The 18,604-nt window shown below is 44.3% G+C and overlaps 2 protein-coding genes across 3 annotated transcripts in view; one reads left to right on the top strand and one right to left on the bottom strand.

Annotated features, from left to right (window-relative positions):
- Positions 1 to 18,604, top strand: part of arvcfb (ARVCF delta catenin family member b) — a 123,752-nt gene that overhangs the window by 36,392 nt on the left and 68,756 nt on the right. For both annotated transcript variants that reach the window (XM_080037599.1, XM_080037598.1), the window contains 2 exons: positions 6,017 to 6,657; positions 14,609 to 15,114. In XM_080037599.1, the coding sequence (XP_079893725.1) occupies positions 6,017 to 6,657; positions 14,609 to 15,114 (1,147 nt within the window). The remainder of the gene's footprint in view (positions 1 to 6,016; positions 6,658 to 14,608; positions 15,115 to 18,604) is intronic.
- Positions 3,402 to 4,949, bottom strand: LOC307258171 (zinc finger and SCAN domain-containing protein 29-like). Its single transcript, XM_080037621.1, has 3 exons — positions 4,516 to 4,949; positions 4,049 to 4,224; positions 3,402 to 3,846 (listed from the first exon to the last, which is right to left on the bottom strand). The coding sequence occupies exons 1-3, from the start codon at positions 4,883 to 4,885 to the stop codon at positions 3,808 to 3,810; spliced, it is 585 nt and encodes a 194-aa protein (XP_079893747.1). The 5' UTR covers positions 4,886 to 4,949; the 3' UTR covers positions 3,402 to 3,807.

Raw genomic sequence — 18,604 nt, 5'->3', positions numbered from 1 at the left:
AGCCAATTATTGGCCACAGCAGAATGCGCTGGGCAGCAAATTAGTTTCTGTATGGGCGGAGAGTCCCAGGGAGAGAGAGAGAGAGAGAGTTGGGGTGGGGGGTTGCTCTCTATATTTCTTGAGTCTCATATGCCTCGTTTCCACCGAGTAGAGCGGGTCGGATCGGAGCGGCTCAGAGCGGGTCAGGCCGCCTACGCGAGATGAGGTGTTGTTTCCACCGCAGACCCTACCCTTACTGGTAGGGCGGGGTTTAAACCGGATGGGAGCTACGTAAACACCGCGACATCATAACAACGCGACACAGTGTAGCCTGTTATTTAAATGAATGAAAGCTAAGATCGCGCCACATTTGAACAAACAAGAGCTACAATGGAGGACGTCCAGCAGTTCGCGATGTTTTTTCTTTCGATGTGGCTGTTCATCAACATGAGAGCACAGGCTTCGATTGCTGAAGGATTGAAGGCTGCAATGAAAAGGGAAGACGAAACAAACAAGAGAATTTCGAAGAAGGTCCTTCAGAATGCAGCCGAGATGGACCGCTTAAGGGCCAGACAAAGGCGACGGCGTTTACTGGTAAGAAAAAGTTACTGTTATTGTCGCATGTAACAATGTACTTCATCAAACGTGCTATTGTTAGCAAACATATCGTCGTGTTGGTCAGCCATTAAAGTCTGTACAAAAGCCTAACCCGCATTTCAAACGTTACACTTAAAACAGACGTGATACCATATTTTATAAACTCTTCATAGGCCTATTTTTCGTGTAGAAAAATCGTATTTGTCGAAGTAACTTCCGTAATCCGATGAATAAAGAAGTTAAGAGTAGAGTATGGCCAACTGAATTGTTGTGGAGTACAATTACCCCTCCCCCCAAACATCCGAAACTCAGACTCAATAAACTCATTCAAAACTCACCTCTTCAAGATAGCATACGACCCCTGACTCCACCCATACCACACCCGACTCTATTTTAATTTGTTTTCGTGTTTCTTTCTTTTCTTTATGTATATATTTCTATGCAATGTAAAGCGTCTTTGAGTGACCACAAAAAAGCGCTATATAAAACCTATCAATTATTATTATTATTATTATAAAGTAACATGGATAGAAAAGTAGAGCACAACTGCCTCAATTTGAATTTGTCAACATGCATTCTCCAGAATTGCTCTCCCCACTTTTTTATATGTACTTATAGTTTTATTCCACCTTTGCAACACCATCAATCAATTTGTGTATTAAATTCTGTTTATGTTTGTCTTTCAGATAATTCAGCTGTTGCACAGACGACGCTGCAGGCCAACAGTTTGGGCTTTCAGCAGAGCCAGCGAATGGTGGGATGTGATCGTTCCAGGATTCACACACACACAGTGGGTGCAGAACTTCAGGATGTCAGAAGGAACATTCCTGCACCTTTGCAACATGATGCGTCCAGCGCTACAGAAGCAGGACACAAACTATCGACGGTGTGTTTCCCTGAAAAAAAGAGTTGCCATCGCACTGTGGAAGCTGGCCACCAACAACGAATACAGGAGCATAGGTCATCTTTTCGGCGTGAGCAAAACAACAGTTTGTCGATGTGTGCAAGAGTTCTGTGATGCTGCCTGCAAGGTGTTGGCTCCAGACCAGATATGTTTTCCTGACCAGGAGAAACTCAAAGACATGGCAGCCTACATTGAGCAGAGGTGGGGCCTTCCACAGTGTGTCGGTTCCATTGATGGGTGTCACATACCTATTATAGCCCCACAGGAGTACCACTGTGACTATTTCAACCGAAAAGGCTGGCATTCCATCATCCTTCAAGGAGTTGTGGATGGGAAAGGACTGTTTTGGAGCGCGTTTGTAGGAATGGCTGGGAGTTATCATGACGCTCGCGTTTTGAGATCCTCCACACTTTGGGAATTAGTTGAGCATGGAAGACTTTTTCCAGCCTGCACCAGGAACATTGCAGGGGTGAATGCTGGTCATTACATTCTGGGAGACTCTGCCTATCCTTTACAGAACTGGCTCCTCAAACCATTCCCTGACAATGGCCGGCTTACTACAGAACAACAGCTGTACAACAAGAAAGTCTGCAGGGCACGTGTGGTGGTAGAGAATGCCTTTGGAAGACTTAAGGGGAGGTGGCGTTGCCTTATGAAAAGGAATGACAGCAGCGTCGAACTGACAAAGGCAATGGTGGTGACTTGTTGTGCCCTCCACAATCTCTGTGAAAGTCATGCAGAGAACTATCAGACTGAATGGGACATACCGGTAGAAGCAGCTGTGGCAGCAGAGCCTCTGGCGCCACTTGCACAGGGTGCAGAAGAGGAGGGCAGGGATGTCCGAGAGGCTTTAATGCGCTATGTGAACATTTGATTTTCTGTGGCCATAAGTAGGTTGAAGTTGTTTTTGCACATGTATCTTTTATTTCTCTATTGTTTTGAACACAAATAAAACCTTTCTGCTTTAACTCTGCCTCTTCATATTTTGTAACAATTTGCGATGAGTTGATTGCTGTATAACACAATGTATATCACAATTGAGTGAGATGCTTTGAAAAATAGATTTGAAGGTGACTACCTACTTATTAACTTATTACTTATTAATCACAAGAGTAACAAGTAGGTAGTGTTATACCACTACATTTCCTCTCAGTTGGGTATTAATCAGGTGAACCAGCTTAGATTTTTTTCGATTAAACAGTGGGCACAACTGAAACCAAAGGTGCAAAAATCCTAACAGTGTGCATCAATAACATGCATAATTATGTGCAATGCATGTGCATGTTTACGAAACAAGCTCACTGGTGCAAAACATGAGCAACATTTCAATGATACACACATTTTAAGTTTAAATGATCCGAGTTGTTTTAAATAAAAATGTTAATTTGTTGTCATGTGTCTAGATGAGCTTTAGTTTATCAATATTTCAAAAAGTCATTGGCAAAACCTGTAGATGAAGATTTCTTACCCAATAAAAAATTAAATGTTACAAACAACTCCTGAATTTCCAGGGCTGCAATACATACAAAGAGTAAATGCAAAGTCTAATCTCTCAAAGAGTGGGTGAGTACACCTCCCCATTCAGCTGATGAAATAAAGTGCAATGAATGTTGGCACTACGGCAATTGAAAACAAACTTAAACCCCTCTTGTGAAAAAAAAACTATGATATGCCCATCACAATTTCTCCATGGGGTTAAAGTTTAACTGAACTTCATTGTGACAATCAAATATGTATGGGAAATGTATAGAAACAAAGTCCTGTTATAGTAGAGAAAATGTGCTTTATTTACATAGACACTTTTCAGGTAAAATGTAAAAACAAAGTGCAAAGCAACAAAGTGGTCTTTACAAAAGACTGGTGAATAGTTTAAAATGCAAAACAAGCAAAAACAAATGTAAATAGTTCAAATAACGGCAAGCAATACAAATGTAAATAGTTCAAATAACAGCAAGCAAAAACAAATGTAAATAGTGCAAATAACAGCAAGCAAAAACAAATTTAAAACAATGTGCAACAAAGTGGTCTTTACAAAAGACTAAATAGTTTACAAAAACAAACAACTTGTATTTATAAAATACAAATTTGGCGTGAGCTTTGGCTGGATCACGGCACAGGGTCACGACGTCCACCCATCACCTGTACCATCGCACTAAATGTCTGGAGGAAGGCGGCGTTGAAAGCGGCAAGGTTCTCCATTTGTACCCTTGCCACCTCCGTCGCTTCCTGTCTAGCAATCCGGGCATCCTCCCGATCTACCTGGTGGCGCTCGTCCTGCCGCGCCTCTAACCTCTCCAGCGTCCTCTCATCGGATGCCTTGAGCTCCCTTATTGCCTCAGCAACCTCATTGCCCCTTCTCCTTTTGTCTGTAATGCAAAATAGAGAGGAATATCAGATGTTAGACACATTGTTTTTAATCAACTTCTCAATAACTCATATGCAGGTACACATAATGCAGAATTTAAAAGGTCTGGTTAAATGTAGCTCTACTTTCATCATATCCAGCAGTGAAAGAACGTAATTTAGAAGCAACAATGCTGTGTTGTCAGGTGATTTTTTAGGACTTACCAAAGACAAAAGGCCGTGGAGTGGTGTTCCTACTGCTTGGGGCAGCAGGCTCCACTGGTGCTGGCGTTGATGTCCGTGAAGGGGGGGGGGGCATCGTGTTGGGGTTGTACACTCCGGAGTCGCCATGGGTTCGGAATCGAACAGGGTCGACTGGTCCTGTGAGCAACGGGCCTCGCCTGAAAGTTACACATATTACGTTTTAGTCACGACAACTAAACAATAGTTTACGGACCAACATTGACTTTAAAGAAATATTTGAGTCACCGAATTGGTGACCAGTAAAACTAGAAGCGTGCTACTTAACGTTAGCTTCCAAACAAAGGGTTGCTAGCTAACCGGCTAGCTAACCGGCCAGCAACCCAACGCAGCACATCCCAGTCTCTTAATATGCTTATTTATCAATTATTTTAAGTTACTTAACAGTATAGCAAAACGCTCACAATAGCTACAATCCTGGCAAATCTTACCGTTAGGCTCCAACAAGGACTCCAGCAGAGAGGTGGCCGTGTCGATCCCCCCCTCTCTTCCTCGGCTTGCCGGTCGGTGACCGTAGATGGCGTCCATCGTGTCGTACCACCTCCACGTCTTCCTGCTGACGCCACTTCGATTGTTGTGGTCTTTAACCTTTCGGTACTCGGCCCGAAGCTTCTTCGATTTTGTTCGACACTGCTCAGTGGTCTTCGGGTGACCAGCAGCCACCATCTTTTCCGACACCAGCTGGAAGACCCTTTCGTTCCTCACAGCTCCATCCAGCTCCCTCTGTACCTCTTCCTCCCCAAGGATACAGAGGAAAGTCTCCGTCTCAGCGTTTGTCCAGGGCAAAATTCTGCGCGCCATTTTTACAAGAAAATAAGCTTACGCTGTTGTCCAGAAATGAATCGCAGGTACTGTGTTTGTTTGTTTTAAATCCCCCTGTCGCGCGGAAGTGACGATTCTGCCGACCAATCAAATGGCGGCAGTGTGTAGCGCCGCCTTCTCATGAATTTTCGGACCGCTTTCAGGCGGCCAGTACCCCTACCGAGGAGTACTGAGATCGGGAGCGGCTCAGAGCGGTTAGGTGCGCTTAAACCGTACCCTACCCAACTTTTGGCAAATGAAAAGCCAAACTACCCGGACCGAACCGCTCCGATCCGACCCGCTCTACTCGGTGGAAACGAGGCAATAGACAGCAGAGTAAGTAGCATTATTTAGCTATAGGAGGAAGTGAGTGTCAGAGGTAGAAACAAGAAGATGGGATCGTCACAGTCCCCCAGCTACAGTGATGCCACGCCACCCTGCTCCCAAGGGGACAGACAGGATTCAAGGTCCAGTGGAGCTGTAGCACGTCAAGATGGCTGTGTTAAAGTAGAATCCAGGAGACTCTACCAACACGCTTACTGTGTATATGCAACATTTTGGATCCTTATTTGGTCAATATTGTTTGTCTTATAGCTGATTATTACAGCATGTGTACTTACCTTTTCCTTATTAAAATTCAGGCTAAGATCATTTGAAAACAAAGCCCTTACTGGATTATTAAATTAGTATCCACCTATTATCCAGACTATATGTTTTTCCTTAACTTAGAATAAACATTTTCGTTTGACTTTCAGAAAAATATTCCCACTGAATCATCAATACACTTGTATGTGATTGAGTCTTCAAGAGCCCTTCATTTTATTAAGCATCATGTTATGGTTTGAAATTTGAAGTGTAAACTAACTTCAGAGTTTGATTGATTTAACACAAGTTGAGATTTCCTCTGCATTAAGTTTGAAATGCATGCTTGAGTCTGGTCACCAATAAACAAAGTTAACATGTATCTTCCCTGTTTATCTGTCTGCCCTCTTTCACTGTGTGGTTTTCTAACACAGTGTTCTAATCAAAATGAATATGCAGCCTAAGTCTGAGGTGTTCCCTTTTTAGCTGGCTCCAAACACAGGTATCATTTTGCCACACTGTCTGACAGTCGCCTGTTCCCTTGTGCAGGTGACTAAGATGGTGAAGACGGTGACCACGCGGACAGTGCGTCAGGTGCCCCTGGGCCCTGATGGCCTGCCCATGCCTGAAGGCTCATCCCCACTGGGCAGCTACACCGACTCCATCGACCGGCGCTACATGAAGAACGGAGGGGACCGCTTCATCACGCCTCAGGCCTCCTCCACCCTGACACGCTCCTACAATAACTCCTACAACGACTCGTACGGAGAGGCGCCCGAAAGCCAGTACATCCGGCACTACGGCCTGCCCGACAGCTACGCCGATCTGACGGACAACTACGGCAGTCTGTCGCGAGGCGTCAACTTCCGGCCGCCGCGCTACCCCTACATGACCAACAGCTACCGGCCGGAGAACAGCTACACTCTGCCCATTCGTAAGGATGACTATGGCCACATAGCCCAGCCCCAGGTGCCCATGGGCAGCAGCACAGTGGATCTGAACCGCTCACAGCCAGAGCGCTTCCAGGCCGAGCCGTATGGCCTGGAGGACGATCGCCGCAGCCTGGGCCCCGAAGAGGAGGAGCCGTACGAGCTGGAGCCAGACTACTCCACTGCCAACAGACGCACTCTGCCGGGGACCAACCGGGGACGCACACACCGGGAACCTCTCCGGGATGGGCCCAGAGTCAGGTGAGGATAAATGCAAAAAACTTATGTCACCTTTAATGCATGGGTTTCTAACATTAATATGGGTCTCTCTTTTTCCCCACTTCCACCTTTCTGAAAAAAAAATACTGATTTCTTTCCCCCTATGATGTCATCAGGGGAGAAGCCACCCCCCCCCCCCCCCCCCCCCCATTACCAACTTTGCTTTGCACTACCTCCACCTGTGATAAACATACCTGCAGATACCCCTGAATCTAATTGGCAGTTAGATTCCAACATGCAGTTAGATTCAGGGCCAATCAGAGCAGACTGGGCTTTTTTTGAAGGCGTGTCTTAAAGAGACGGGCCCTAAACACTGAGCGTTTTAGACAGAGGCTGAAAAGAGGAGATTCAGCATTGGCACTGTGAGAAATGTAAGTTTTTTTTTGGACACCACACCATGAAAACAGTTTCTAGTAGAAACCTAAAGAACAATTTTGAACAGTAAAAAAACGAGAATAATATTTTATCTATAGGAGAGAAGAGCAACATATACAACTGAATGTTTTGACCGCGTGTTTAAAACCTGACAGATTTAGCCTACATGCATCAGATACTGGTTATGTGATGTGCAGAAGGTGTGACACTTCATGCAGTATACATTTTATTCTCTTTGTGTTGGACATTGAGCACGAGCACAGACTTTGCCAGTGACACGAGAGGAGATCAGGCCTGTCAGAGATGAGACAGAATGTAGAATACAGTACGTGTCTTGTTCTTGCCATAGAACAGACTACATTACACCATGCAGAAGTGAACAGATGTTTCTTCTCCTTAAGCAACTTCTTTGGAAAAGTATGCGAGGAAAAACACAAGAATTTGATTGCTGCTATTTTCCTGCAAATGGCTAGCGAGCGAGCGTATGTGTCCGAGGTAAAGAGGTTGGAAGGATTTTTATGACGTGACAGTGAATGGCAGGGGAGAGGGAGAAGACAGCAGACTTTTGTCAGTTTTATCTCCAAGCCTTTTTTTCTTTTTTCTGTGCAGCCCTGTGTTGAGAGGAGCATAACCCCTGGCTCCAGCAGGCTGAGGAGAGAAAAAAGCCTGTTAGCCTTTCAACAATAAAATCCCCAAAATGGACTGGTGTGCCTCCTAATAGCTTCCCATCACTTCATTGAAACAGAGACCTGGAATAATATGTCCGCCCTCAAGTAAACTGAATCATGATGATGACGCTGGTAGAAAGTGTGTTTTTTTTTAAAGACTACTTTTTGAGAAGTGAGCTGAAGCAGATGGTTATTTTTAAAGTTTTCTTTCTATCAGAGGGTAGGGGGGGGGAGGGAGTGTGGCCCCCGAAGCCAGATCTAATGGAATAGGAAGAGGCAGGAAAGAGCAAGCCGGGGAAGATTGTGTATCTGTGTTGTCTGTGTGCTTTTTTTCACGATCAAAGGTGACACTGAGGCCGAGTTCATGACAGCACATGCGTGTTCCTTTTAGACCCTTTTAAATTAAGCTTATGCACATAGAGACACGCACGCACACACGCACGCACAAACACACGCACACACACACACGCACACGCATACACACACACACACACACACACACACACTTGAACACATTCGCAACTAGCACCAAAGAGCATATGCCACATCAGATTCTCTCTTTACACATTTTTTTTTACTGCGCTCTGACACTTAAAGACACAGTATCTCTCTAGCTCTCACACACACTTATACAAACACTAACACACACATACTTACACAAACACTAATACACACACACTTGCACACAACCACACACACACACACACACACACACACACACACACACACACACACACACACACGCACACACACTCGATAAAAATCCACATCTTCAGAAAATGAGTCACTCCCACATCCGCCTAGTGAGAGGCGCTTGCTGTGACAGGCAATTTGTTGCCTGCCTTACATGTGTCACAACAGAGCCCCAGCAGCCAAATACACCCATTCACACACACACACACACACACACACACACACACACACACACACACACACACACACACACACACACACACACACACACACACACACACACACACACACACACACACACACACAGCTGCTAACGTGGATGCCCAAACACAAACATACCCATTTGAAGCCTCTCTTGACTGACTGCTGCCTGGCTAATTGCAGCAGAAAATAAATCCCAAATATTTTTCTCCTCTCTTCTTCACTTCACGTTTCTCTCTTGCGCTCACTTCAGCTGACATCAAAACCACCAAAACATCAGTATTCTATACCTGTTTTTTCTCTCCCCCTCCCAGGAACAGTGACAATCATCCCTCCCAGAGTGCCCGGGCCTCCCCCGTGCACTCACACTGCCATTAGTATTCTTCCAAGAAGGCTGCGGCAACTCCAAAGTGCTGTAATGAATCTGGGAATTAAGGCAGTTTAATTACAGCTTATCATTCTCAATAATGCTCCGACAAAAATGAAGATGTTTAGCACTAAAACGGCTTTCCATATCAGTACCGAGCACTCATTCTGTCCCTGCCGTGGAGTCCTTCACGCGTTCCGAATGATAATGTGTCATTTTTTCTTGCTGGAGTTCCTTGAATGTGTGAACATGCCTTAGTCCTATACTTCAGCGTTACACTAGCTGTAATGTACAGGTGGTTGATGAATAAATAAGCGGAAACACTTGGTGAATGCAGAGGCTTCCTCACAGGTTAAGCTGCATGGTTTGATAAACTATGTAAGAATGTGATCATCGACTTTTTGGAATTGTGGTTCACAGGGCTCTACACCAAAACACCAAACGAGGGAATATCTTCTTTGGTCACAATTTCTGAACATACCGATACTTACTGATGTCTTTGTGATAGATCTAAATGGAATTGTCACTTCAGTCACTGGCTGTATTCCAACACCTGCCAGTCGAGCAGTCTTTATGATCCAAGCCAGTTTTCAAAGTGCCTTCCATTTTTTCCTCTCTGGACCGTTTGCCAAAGAGGTCAGCTTGACCTGATCAGCAGTCTTTCTATCCTAGTACTGAGGGATTGTGGATGTTATTTGATGATGCAGTACATCTATGTGAAAGCATCTGCATTTGTAGGTTCTTTCATTTCCTTCTTTAGAATTGTTTCCTCTCACCTTTTAGTAATCCAGTAGACTATATTGATATAATAATGGATTTTTTTAATTTTATTTTGACTCAAGGTAGAGTTATTGTTTTGAGTAATTCATTAAGTTGTAATGGAATACACATTTACAACTTGTATACCCCTCCGCTTTTTCTGTTTAAATCAGAAATTGCCTTATCGACATGCCTTGACCATTTCTTTTACAAAGTTTTGTCACTGCTCAGATTTGTCTTATGTATAATATCACTTTGAAACTTTCCTTTAAAACGATGTTTCATCAAAAAAGGTTATTTTTAAACTTTGTGGTTATGTAATATATTTTTTAACATGAACAGTACATTAGTGCTTTTCTCAGAGACAGCAGGACTGTAGCCAATGAGGGAGGGAAGGGCACCTCTTTCCCCTTAATCACTGCTCAGATTTTGCAGTTAATGAGCATGTCTTTCTCCTCACCCTCATTTACCCCCCACTGTCTATATGTGAGTGCATCTTATTCACTCTTCCTTCTTTCCCGACCCATCCTTTATATACAGTGTGTGTGTGTGTGTCCTCATGCCAGCGTGATTAATAGCTCCTTTTGAACTCTGCCAGACTACAGGGGCGTCTTTAAGCCGTATCTCTAATGGCTTATCTCTCCTTGGGCGACCCGCTCCACTGCACCTGCCCACCTTCATCCAGGCCAGGGTCACCACAGACACACACACACACACACACACACACACACACACACACACACACACACACACACACACACACACACACACACACACATATATACTCTATGTACATGCACTTTTCTTCAAAGCTTTAAACACATATACTCATCCCTTTATTAAGAGGGGGTGTCTCATTTTATTCCAGTGGTGTCTGGTGATGAATGACCGAGGAAGGGATAAGTCATTAGTAAGCCTGCCCCCTCCCCTCTCTACATGCCACGAAGCATCTCTGAGAGTTAAATATTCAGTTTGATATTCTACATCCCCTCTGTCGTGTTTGCGGTTTCTCAGAAGCATCTATTAAATTATAGAAGAAACTCCTAAATGATGTAACCCGCCCTTAAGTAAACGAAAACAAGCAGTGGTGTCGGTGAGAAATTAGAACTTGGCAAGACATAAACACTCCGGCTTGGCAGTTTTTTTTCCCCCTCTTCTTTCTTCTCTGTCCCACGAAGACTCTTGTGCGTCGTAAAACAATTATTGCTAATAATTCAAAATGTGCAATCCGCTCGGCAGGGACAGCCAGTGAACAGCTCATAAACACGGCGGAGATGTGGTGTGTTGTGTGCACATGAGATGAAAACATATTCTTGCGAGCTGGACTAATCCCTTTCAGTTCAGCTCCTTTTTTGGGCCTGCCGAAGAACAGGGTCAGACACGGTATGTGATTGAAGGATGATGAAAGTAATGGACAGAAGATAAAGGGAAGCAGGAAAAGCGAGTACGCAATGAATAAATGGGTACTTAAGCTTCGGGGACGTGCTTGCATCTCATATATACTGCATCCGTTTTCTATATTATTTGTCCTACTACAAATCACACACACACACACACACACACACACACACACACACACACACACACACACACACACACACACACACACACACACACACGCACACACGTGTGAGTGGACAAGCACTCAGATACACAGCAATAGCCTGTACATTTAGCAGCCCCATTAACATGAGGAGAGTGATCTGCTGTGATCATGCTCGGTGCGTTGAGTCTTGTGGCGGAGAGCCCCTTTCACATCCTATGAATATACCCCTCTCTGTACACACAATAGCGCCAATTTAAATGCAAATCCTGACATTCCCATCACTCAGCCTCCACGACGAACCTCAACCGCATCGGCCCCGGATCTAAATGAGCCTCGATCTGACCAACTGTACATCTCATCTGTGTGTTGAAGTGTGCGTGTGTGCGTGTGTGTGTGTGTGTTTGTGTGTGTGTGTGTGTGTGTGTGTGTGTGTGCAAGAAATATTTTGTGACAGATAATGAGAGCGAGAGAGAGATAGGGAGAGAGAGCTAGGGATACCGTGCATGAGAGAGATGGTGGTGGTTATGTATGCAGGTCTATGCGACGGCCATGATGCTGAGATTGTGAACTGCCCTTTCTTTAGGGAGATATTCCCGTCTCTCGTAGCCTTGTCATGTCCAATATCTCACAGCATATCAAAAGCTGAATGATGGCCTCCGAGTGTGGGAGTGTGTGTTTGGATCCCGGTGTGTACGCAAAGGAAGCCTTGTGTAGCCACCAGCACGTTCACGCAATACTTGCACATTTGCCTTCTTTTTTTCTCCATGCAGACTCTTATGCAGCTCAGTGCTTTTCTCCAAACCGCAGAGCTCAAGTCTTTCTCCAAATGATGTGCTGTAATCAAACTCTTGATTGGTCCCTCCTCCCGTACTGTGGTTAAACCCTGACTATAGTGATTTGTGGGTCTTAAAGTTCCACTAGCTGGACAAGAAACTACATTTAAAGAATGCGTGAACAGTGATGATTCACTAAATGTATTGTAGTTGAGGTTAGCTGAGATGAAGTGTTTTTTTTCGTTGGTGTCTAGAAGGACGCGTGTTTTTTTTCAACAAAGTCCCCGGTGTGACTTGAGACTCCCAAAGTATGAGAAAAAAACAACCATCTCTCTTTTCTCCACCTCCAACTGTATGCGGTCAAAAACCCTTATGACATCATAAGTGGAGAAGCCACGCCCCGTCATTACTAGCCTTTCTTAGCAATACCTCCACCTGTGATAAGCACACCCCCAGATACTCATAAATATATCCAGGCAGTTGGATTCAACCAGCAGTAAGATTCAGGGCCAATCAGAAACGACTTTGCCTTTTGGAAAACGAGACAGGATCTAAGACGGAGAGTTTCAGACAGAGGCTGAAGGGGAGTTTAACCATGACACCATGATGAATATACTTTGTTTTTGACTCTACAACATGTAAACCGTTTCTATTAGAAACCCAAATTACAAGTTTGAACTTAAAAACAAGCATAATATGTGACTTCAAAATCACAGCTGTTCTTGACATGTGTCCATGACATCCCAAGCTTGTCCTGTAAAAAGTTTTCCACAGCCACTCGGCACGGCGGCTCTTTGAACTTGGTTTGAGTTGTTGGCAGCAATTGAGCGCAGGGTCGTACTCTGCTGCGGTTGATGCCTCGCTCCATCTCTATTAATCTTCTTTCCGTCCAGCTAAAAAGGGGATTTAGGATCTCGTTACGTTGCTCAGGCAGGAGTTTTTCTCCCAGTTCATCTTGTATCGATTTCCCTGGCAGTATAATGCACCAAGTCGTGTCATAAAATCCAATATGTTACTGCGAGGCTTGTCTAAAAAAATAAATAATCAGAGATCAACAGAGGAATACACAAGAGGCGAGGCGAGATGGCATGCACAATCCACCCCCTATGCACGCCTGGGAAGAACTGTTAAAACAGATAATTAACATAAAACTCATTAAAATTAGAGCTCCGAATTCCCTGCCAACCGCCGGTGTTGGCCACCATTTTATTGCACCACCAACCCACCATACATCAAAGATGATGAGAGCAGGCCAGCTGGATTATGTAACGAGGAAAAACAAGTCTCACACTGTGGGGTGTGTGGGGGGCTGATAAAGGCCGTTCATAAGTACACAACCCTAATTACATTCCCCTCACCATGTCATAACTTTTCCTACCAAACATTCTCCCATCCTCTTTTACAACTCAGTGGTTGGTGTTCAAAATGAAGAAGTATTGTGGAGCAAGTTCCAAAAAATATTCTTTGCAACTTATACTTTCAGTGTAAAGTGTGACTACCCTGACTCCAGCCTAGGAGTTGGCTCTACAACAGAAAAGTATTTCCTATGATTGAAGAGCCTCAAGTAAAATAAGTAGCCTGCACTGCAACAATAAATGATCTGTCATTGGAATTCAGCGCCTAAATTCTCCCCCATGTTGTGATAGACAATTTACGAATCTGCCTATGGAGTAAAGAGCCCTGGAGAACAGAGTGTACATCAAGAGACTTTGATAGGCTTGGAATATGGATACATTCAAGGGAACCCCCCTACCAACCCTCAGAAAGCAAGTACCATCTTCTTCCCCAGAGGACAACACTTAGTTCCATCACCGGAAATAAGTAGAGCTCATTGCTGTTTAAGTCCCCATCTGTAACAGTAGTGATGCTAATTAGGCTAATGCTAGCCGTCCCAGAAGTCCCAGAGAGATGGTCATTAACATTTTAGCAACTGGATGCTAGTGTCAGGGGCTCCTAGTCCTCCCTGGGGGTAGCACAGCTCTTTTCTCTGTTCCTTGGGGGAAAAGACTTCAAATCCCCTTCTCTACTGTACATGCCCCCTCACCCCCACTAGGACAACTTCACAAGACTTCCCTTCAAAGCTCTTTTTCTTTGGCTTTGCCTTTGTCTCTTTGTGGACTGCCTGGACCTTTTTCTTTGTGCAAACTTTTTCTGTCTCTCAATCATTCTCTCAAAGACTTTGATTGTTGACGTACTTATTTGTTGCTACCACCCCACAATCAATTATAATAAATAAGAATAATGTTGCTTACTGTATCACTCTTATTTCTGGGATTCGTCACAGTCCATCTGACAGACTTGTTAATGACCGATCCAAAGCCATATCTGCCCTACAGTCTCTGTTCTGCACCTCCATCACCTCCATCCTTTTCACCTCTCACTCACCCTGTCCTCTGTCTTCCCTTTTCCCCTCATTAGTCAGTTGCTCTCACCTCGGTTGGCTCATCTTCCCTGCCCAGGGCTGTATAATCCTTCTCTATGATAGATCTGTCTTGAGTCATCCTCAATTTACCTCATCCATCTCACCATCTTGTCTTATTTTGTCTTCCAGGGGTTACCCAGACGAAGCCATCGAGGCGGAGCTGATTGACGAGCGCCACCCTTACATCCACGGCATGTATTCGGCTCCGCTCGCCCTGCCGGAGAGGGGCAGCATGGCCAGTCTGGACCGCTTGGCCGGCCGGCGGTCTCCGTCCATCGACAGCATGCGCAAGGACCCGCGCTGGCGTGACCCGGACCTGCCCGAGGTCATCGCCATGTTGGGTCACCCCATAGACCCCGTCAAGTCCAACGCAGCCGCCTACCTGCAGCACCTCTGCTACGAAAACGACAAGATCAAGAAGGACGTGCGTCAGCTGAAGGGGATCCCTGTTCTGGTGGGGCTTTTGGACCACCCCAAATCTGAGGTCCACCGCAAGGCCTGTGGAGCCCTGCGCAACATCTCCTACGGCAAGGACAACGACAACAAGGTGGCCATCAAGAACTGTGACGGCATCCCGGCTCTCGTCCGCCTGCTGAGGAAGACCAACGACATGGAGGTCCGAGAGCTCATCACCGGTAAGGATTATCATTTCAACACTGAACACGATAAGCGATAGACAGATAATGTGGTAATGTTCAGGACTATCTGTACGGAAAAGACACAAGACAAATAGCTGTACATCAATACGACTCATTATTGTATGTACTTAGTCATCAGGCAACCACATTGTGTAGACTTGTGTGAGATCGATTTTGTAACCTCAGGTCAAAACAGTTCTACTGGTTAAGACACATTCCACAAAAAAAAATGCAATTTCCACAGTTTTATTCCAGGCGTGGACCTTTGTTTCTCCTCATACCCCTCTCTCTAGCCATGTTTATTTACACTTTCACACACACAGAGAACAATCCAAGCAAGCTATTGTCAGCAAATTCGGTGTCATGTCATTTCAATATTCATGTATGTGACCTCACTTTGATTTGAGATATCAGGTATATTACTCTCAGAAAAATATCTGCTAATATTTTGACAAGTAATTTAGATTTACCACATGACCCCATTGTACTTCAGAGCTTGCTATGGGAGCATTTCAATGACCTTTTGCATACTTAAAATCTGTGCTCTGGATATGTCTGAATTACATCCCAGTAGTCAGTCATAATTTACAATTGCCCTGCCATAGGTTAAGTATTCTCATATTATGCAAAAACCTCCTGCAGTGTTGCAGCCAAGCCCGTTGGCTGTCGTCTCCACTCACTGTAGGATTCCTCCTTCTGTCTGCCTAATTAGTCTCAACTCTCTTTCTCGTACAGTGAGTACAAAAGGGCTGCTTTGAAGCCTTTCAAGATGATATGATAGGAGTAAGTATGCCAGTCCTGTCCATTCACTGGCTACATACTTCCCATTATGTCCAACCATCCAGGAATATACTGAGTTGGCTGCCATAATCCCATATTCTGCATACTGATGCCTGGTTGAAATACGGTACCTTAATAAACCAGGTTTTTTGTTTTCCACTACTTTTTGCAGCAGTATTTACGGTGTGATATATTTGCGTCTTTGACTACTTAAATTATTTGAAAAGTGTGTTTTGTAGCATTCCATATTGAGAGATCAAGTAGGCTGCTTGCTGAATTAGCCGTGAATTGCGTGACCTGCTAATGTACAGTATATACTGCTGAGAGGAGATAACACAGCTGTAATTAGTCTTTAAATCCCAGTGAAGACACATTTTGACCAAATTTCCTTGGAGATGCTGGTACTGCTTTATACTGTATATGAAGATATACTGTATAGTAATCTCTTTACGAGGAGGTATTGATTCAAACATCACAATTGGGTTTCTTCTCCTTGACCTGGTAAATGTCAACTGGGGGAATATACAGTGGTGTGTGTGTGTGTGTGTGTGTGTGTGTGTGTGTGTGTGTGTGTGTGTGTGTGTGTGTGTGTGTGTGTGTGTGTGTGTGTGTGTGTGTGTGTGTGTGTGTGTGTGTGTGTGTGTGTGTGTGTGTGTGTGTGTGTGTGTGTGTGTGTGTGTGTGTGTGTGTGTGTGTGTGTGTGTGTGTGTGTGTGTGTGTGTGTGTGTGTGCTCAGCTAATCCCCAAAATGATGGGTTTGACCTGACACCAGTTGGTTTGTATGCATGCTGTGCCATCTGAGAAGGGGCTTTTGTTTTCAGTAGCTACACACGCCTCATGAAAACATGAAAGTGAGATAGTTAAGCTTTTGTAAAGTACCCCTTAGACATAAAAGGAGTTTCTTTCTATATCATCTAACAGTTAAAAGAAGGAAGACTGCTGTCATGTTAAAAATCAGTGAGGATGTGGCCCTATAGAGAGATAGTCAATACTAGCCTATTGACGACTTCACTCTATGCTTATTGATAGCAGGGATACCAGTCCTTAACTAGTGTTTACATGCATAACTGTGTGTTGGTGTGTGTGTGTGTGTGTGTGTGTGTGTGGGCCCCCTTTTCAGTGACATAGCTGTTGTAGTGAGCGATGACTGTGCCGCAGCAGAAATGATTGCCTTTACAGCAGCGTGTTGCTCCCCATCGTAGCTAAAAATAACCCTGCACCACAAGACAAGGAGGACAGAATGGAGGGAGGCTTTTTTTCACCTCTTTCCCTCTCCCACTCATTACCCACCCTCCCTCCTTCGCTCAATCTATTTTTTTTCTCTCTCTCCTACATTCATTATCTACACTCTCGCTTATTTTCACTCTCTCTCTCTCTCTCTCTCTCTCTCTCTCTCTCTCTCTCTCTCTCTCTCTCTCTATAGGTTTCCATCACCAGGCCTCTGGCCCCAGTGAAAACAGGCCAGTCAGTCACAATGCCAGCTCAGCTTACAGCCACAGCCCATGTGGCTAGAATTGGCCGTGTTTTTCTACAATTAAATATGGTGCTTAAATATAGGCCCTTTTTTTTTAGTCCATGTGTTTTAAGAGCTTGCTGTTGAGAGTTTGCGCTGTTCCATGTAAAACCACATATAGCTCTGCTTTTTTTCTGCAGGGGGAAACGTGTGACGTGGAAGGAAACAAGAGGCTTTATTTTCCAACACACTTAGACAGACAGACAGACAGACAGACAGACCGGTGGTTCATATTTTTAGAGCTCTGTAGCATTCAGAGTAATTCTATTTTCCCTCCCAGTAGGCTTTGGGCTGTTTTTGCCCTGCAGCAATTTCCCGCCATTGAAATGTAGATTATGAAGTGGATTTGTCCCCTCCTTTTTTACCTGCAGGAGACTGTCTGAGTTCTGTTGTCAGGTGCTTGCTGCACACCTCTGTGGTTTGGATGTATTGGGCAGGTTGGCAGGCCTTGAGGCTACAAGAGAGATGGTGTCTGAGCTTAACGTAATACATACATACAGCACTAGTTACTGGATAACGTGGTCGAAAGTATTTCTAAGTGTATTTCAGTTAGAACCCCTGAAGGCCTCAGAGAATGGTCAGCTGTGGGGTTAGAATACATTCTCTAAAACAAAATGTATTTGTTTTGAGACAGGGCAGCACAATAAGCTGTAATCAAAGCGTCATATTTGATAAATGTATTACCTAATTAAGTTGTTATGGCTAATGTGTTAGCATAAGCATCAGCTAACAGTTGCCTCTTAACAAATATAATTTGGAGTCAGTAAATCAGTATGTAAGTTATTAAAAAAAAAGTATTCTCATTTTAACTGCATCTCAGCCTTCACTGATTCATTTGATAAATATCTGGCTCTCCAGCAGCTGGATGCTAACTTTGTCTGTCCGTTTGGGAAGGCCAGGTAGTGTACCGTGAGTTTATCAGAGCTTTGGCTTGAAATAGCTTCATGCTGCAGCTGGTAAAGCTTTGGGGCGTTACAAAAACAAAACAGTGAGCTGAAAGTGGACTAAATGCTCCGTGTAGCTGAGGGAAACTGTAATACTCTGGTGACGATTCAAAGTGGGTTTGTTCCTATGAGCAACCACTTTAGCATTACAGATAGTCTCTTTTCTCCATTGTTGTTAATGTAACAATACAGGCAGGCATTGTGCAGCTTCACTCAGATGGTGAAACATTATACACTGAATCTCTTAGTA

This window comes from Ammodytes marinus (genome assembly GCF_949987685.1).
Source record: "Ammodytes marinus genome assembly, chromosome: 2".
Lineage (NCBI taxonomy): Eukaryota > Metazoa > Chordata > Actinopteri > Uranoscopiformes > Ammodytidae > Ammodytes > Ammodytes marinus.
This window is presented reverse-complemented; position numbering and strand designations above follow the sequence as displayed.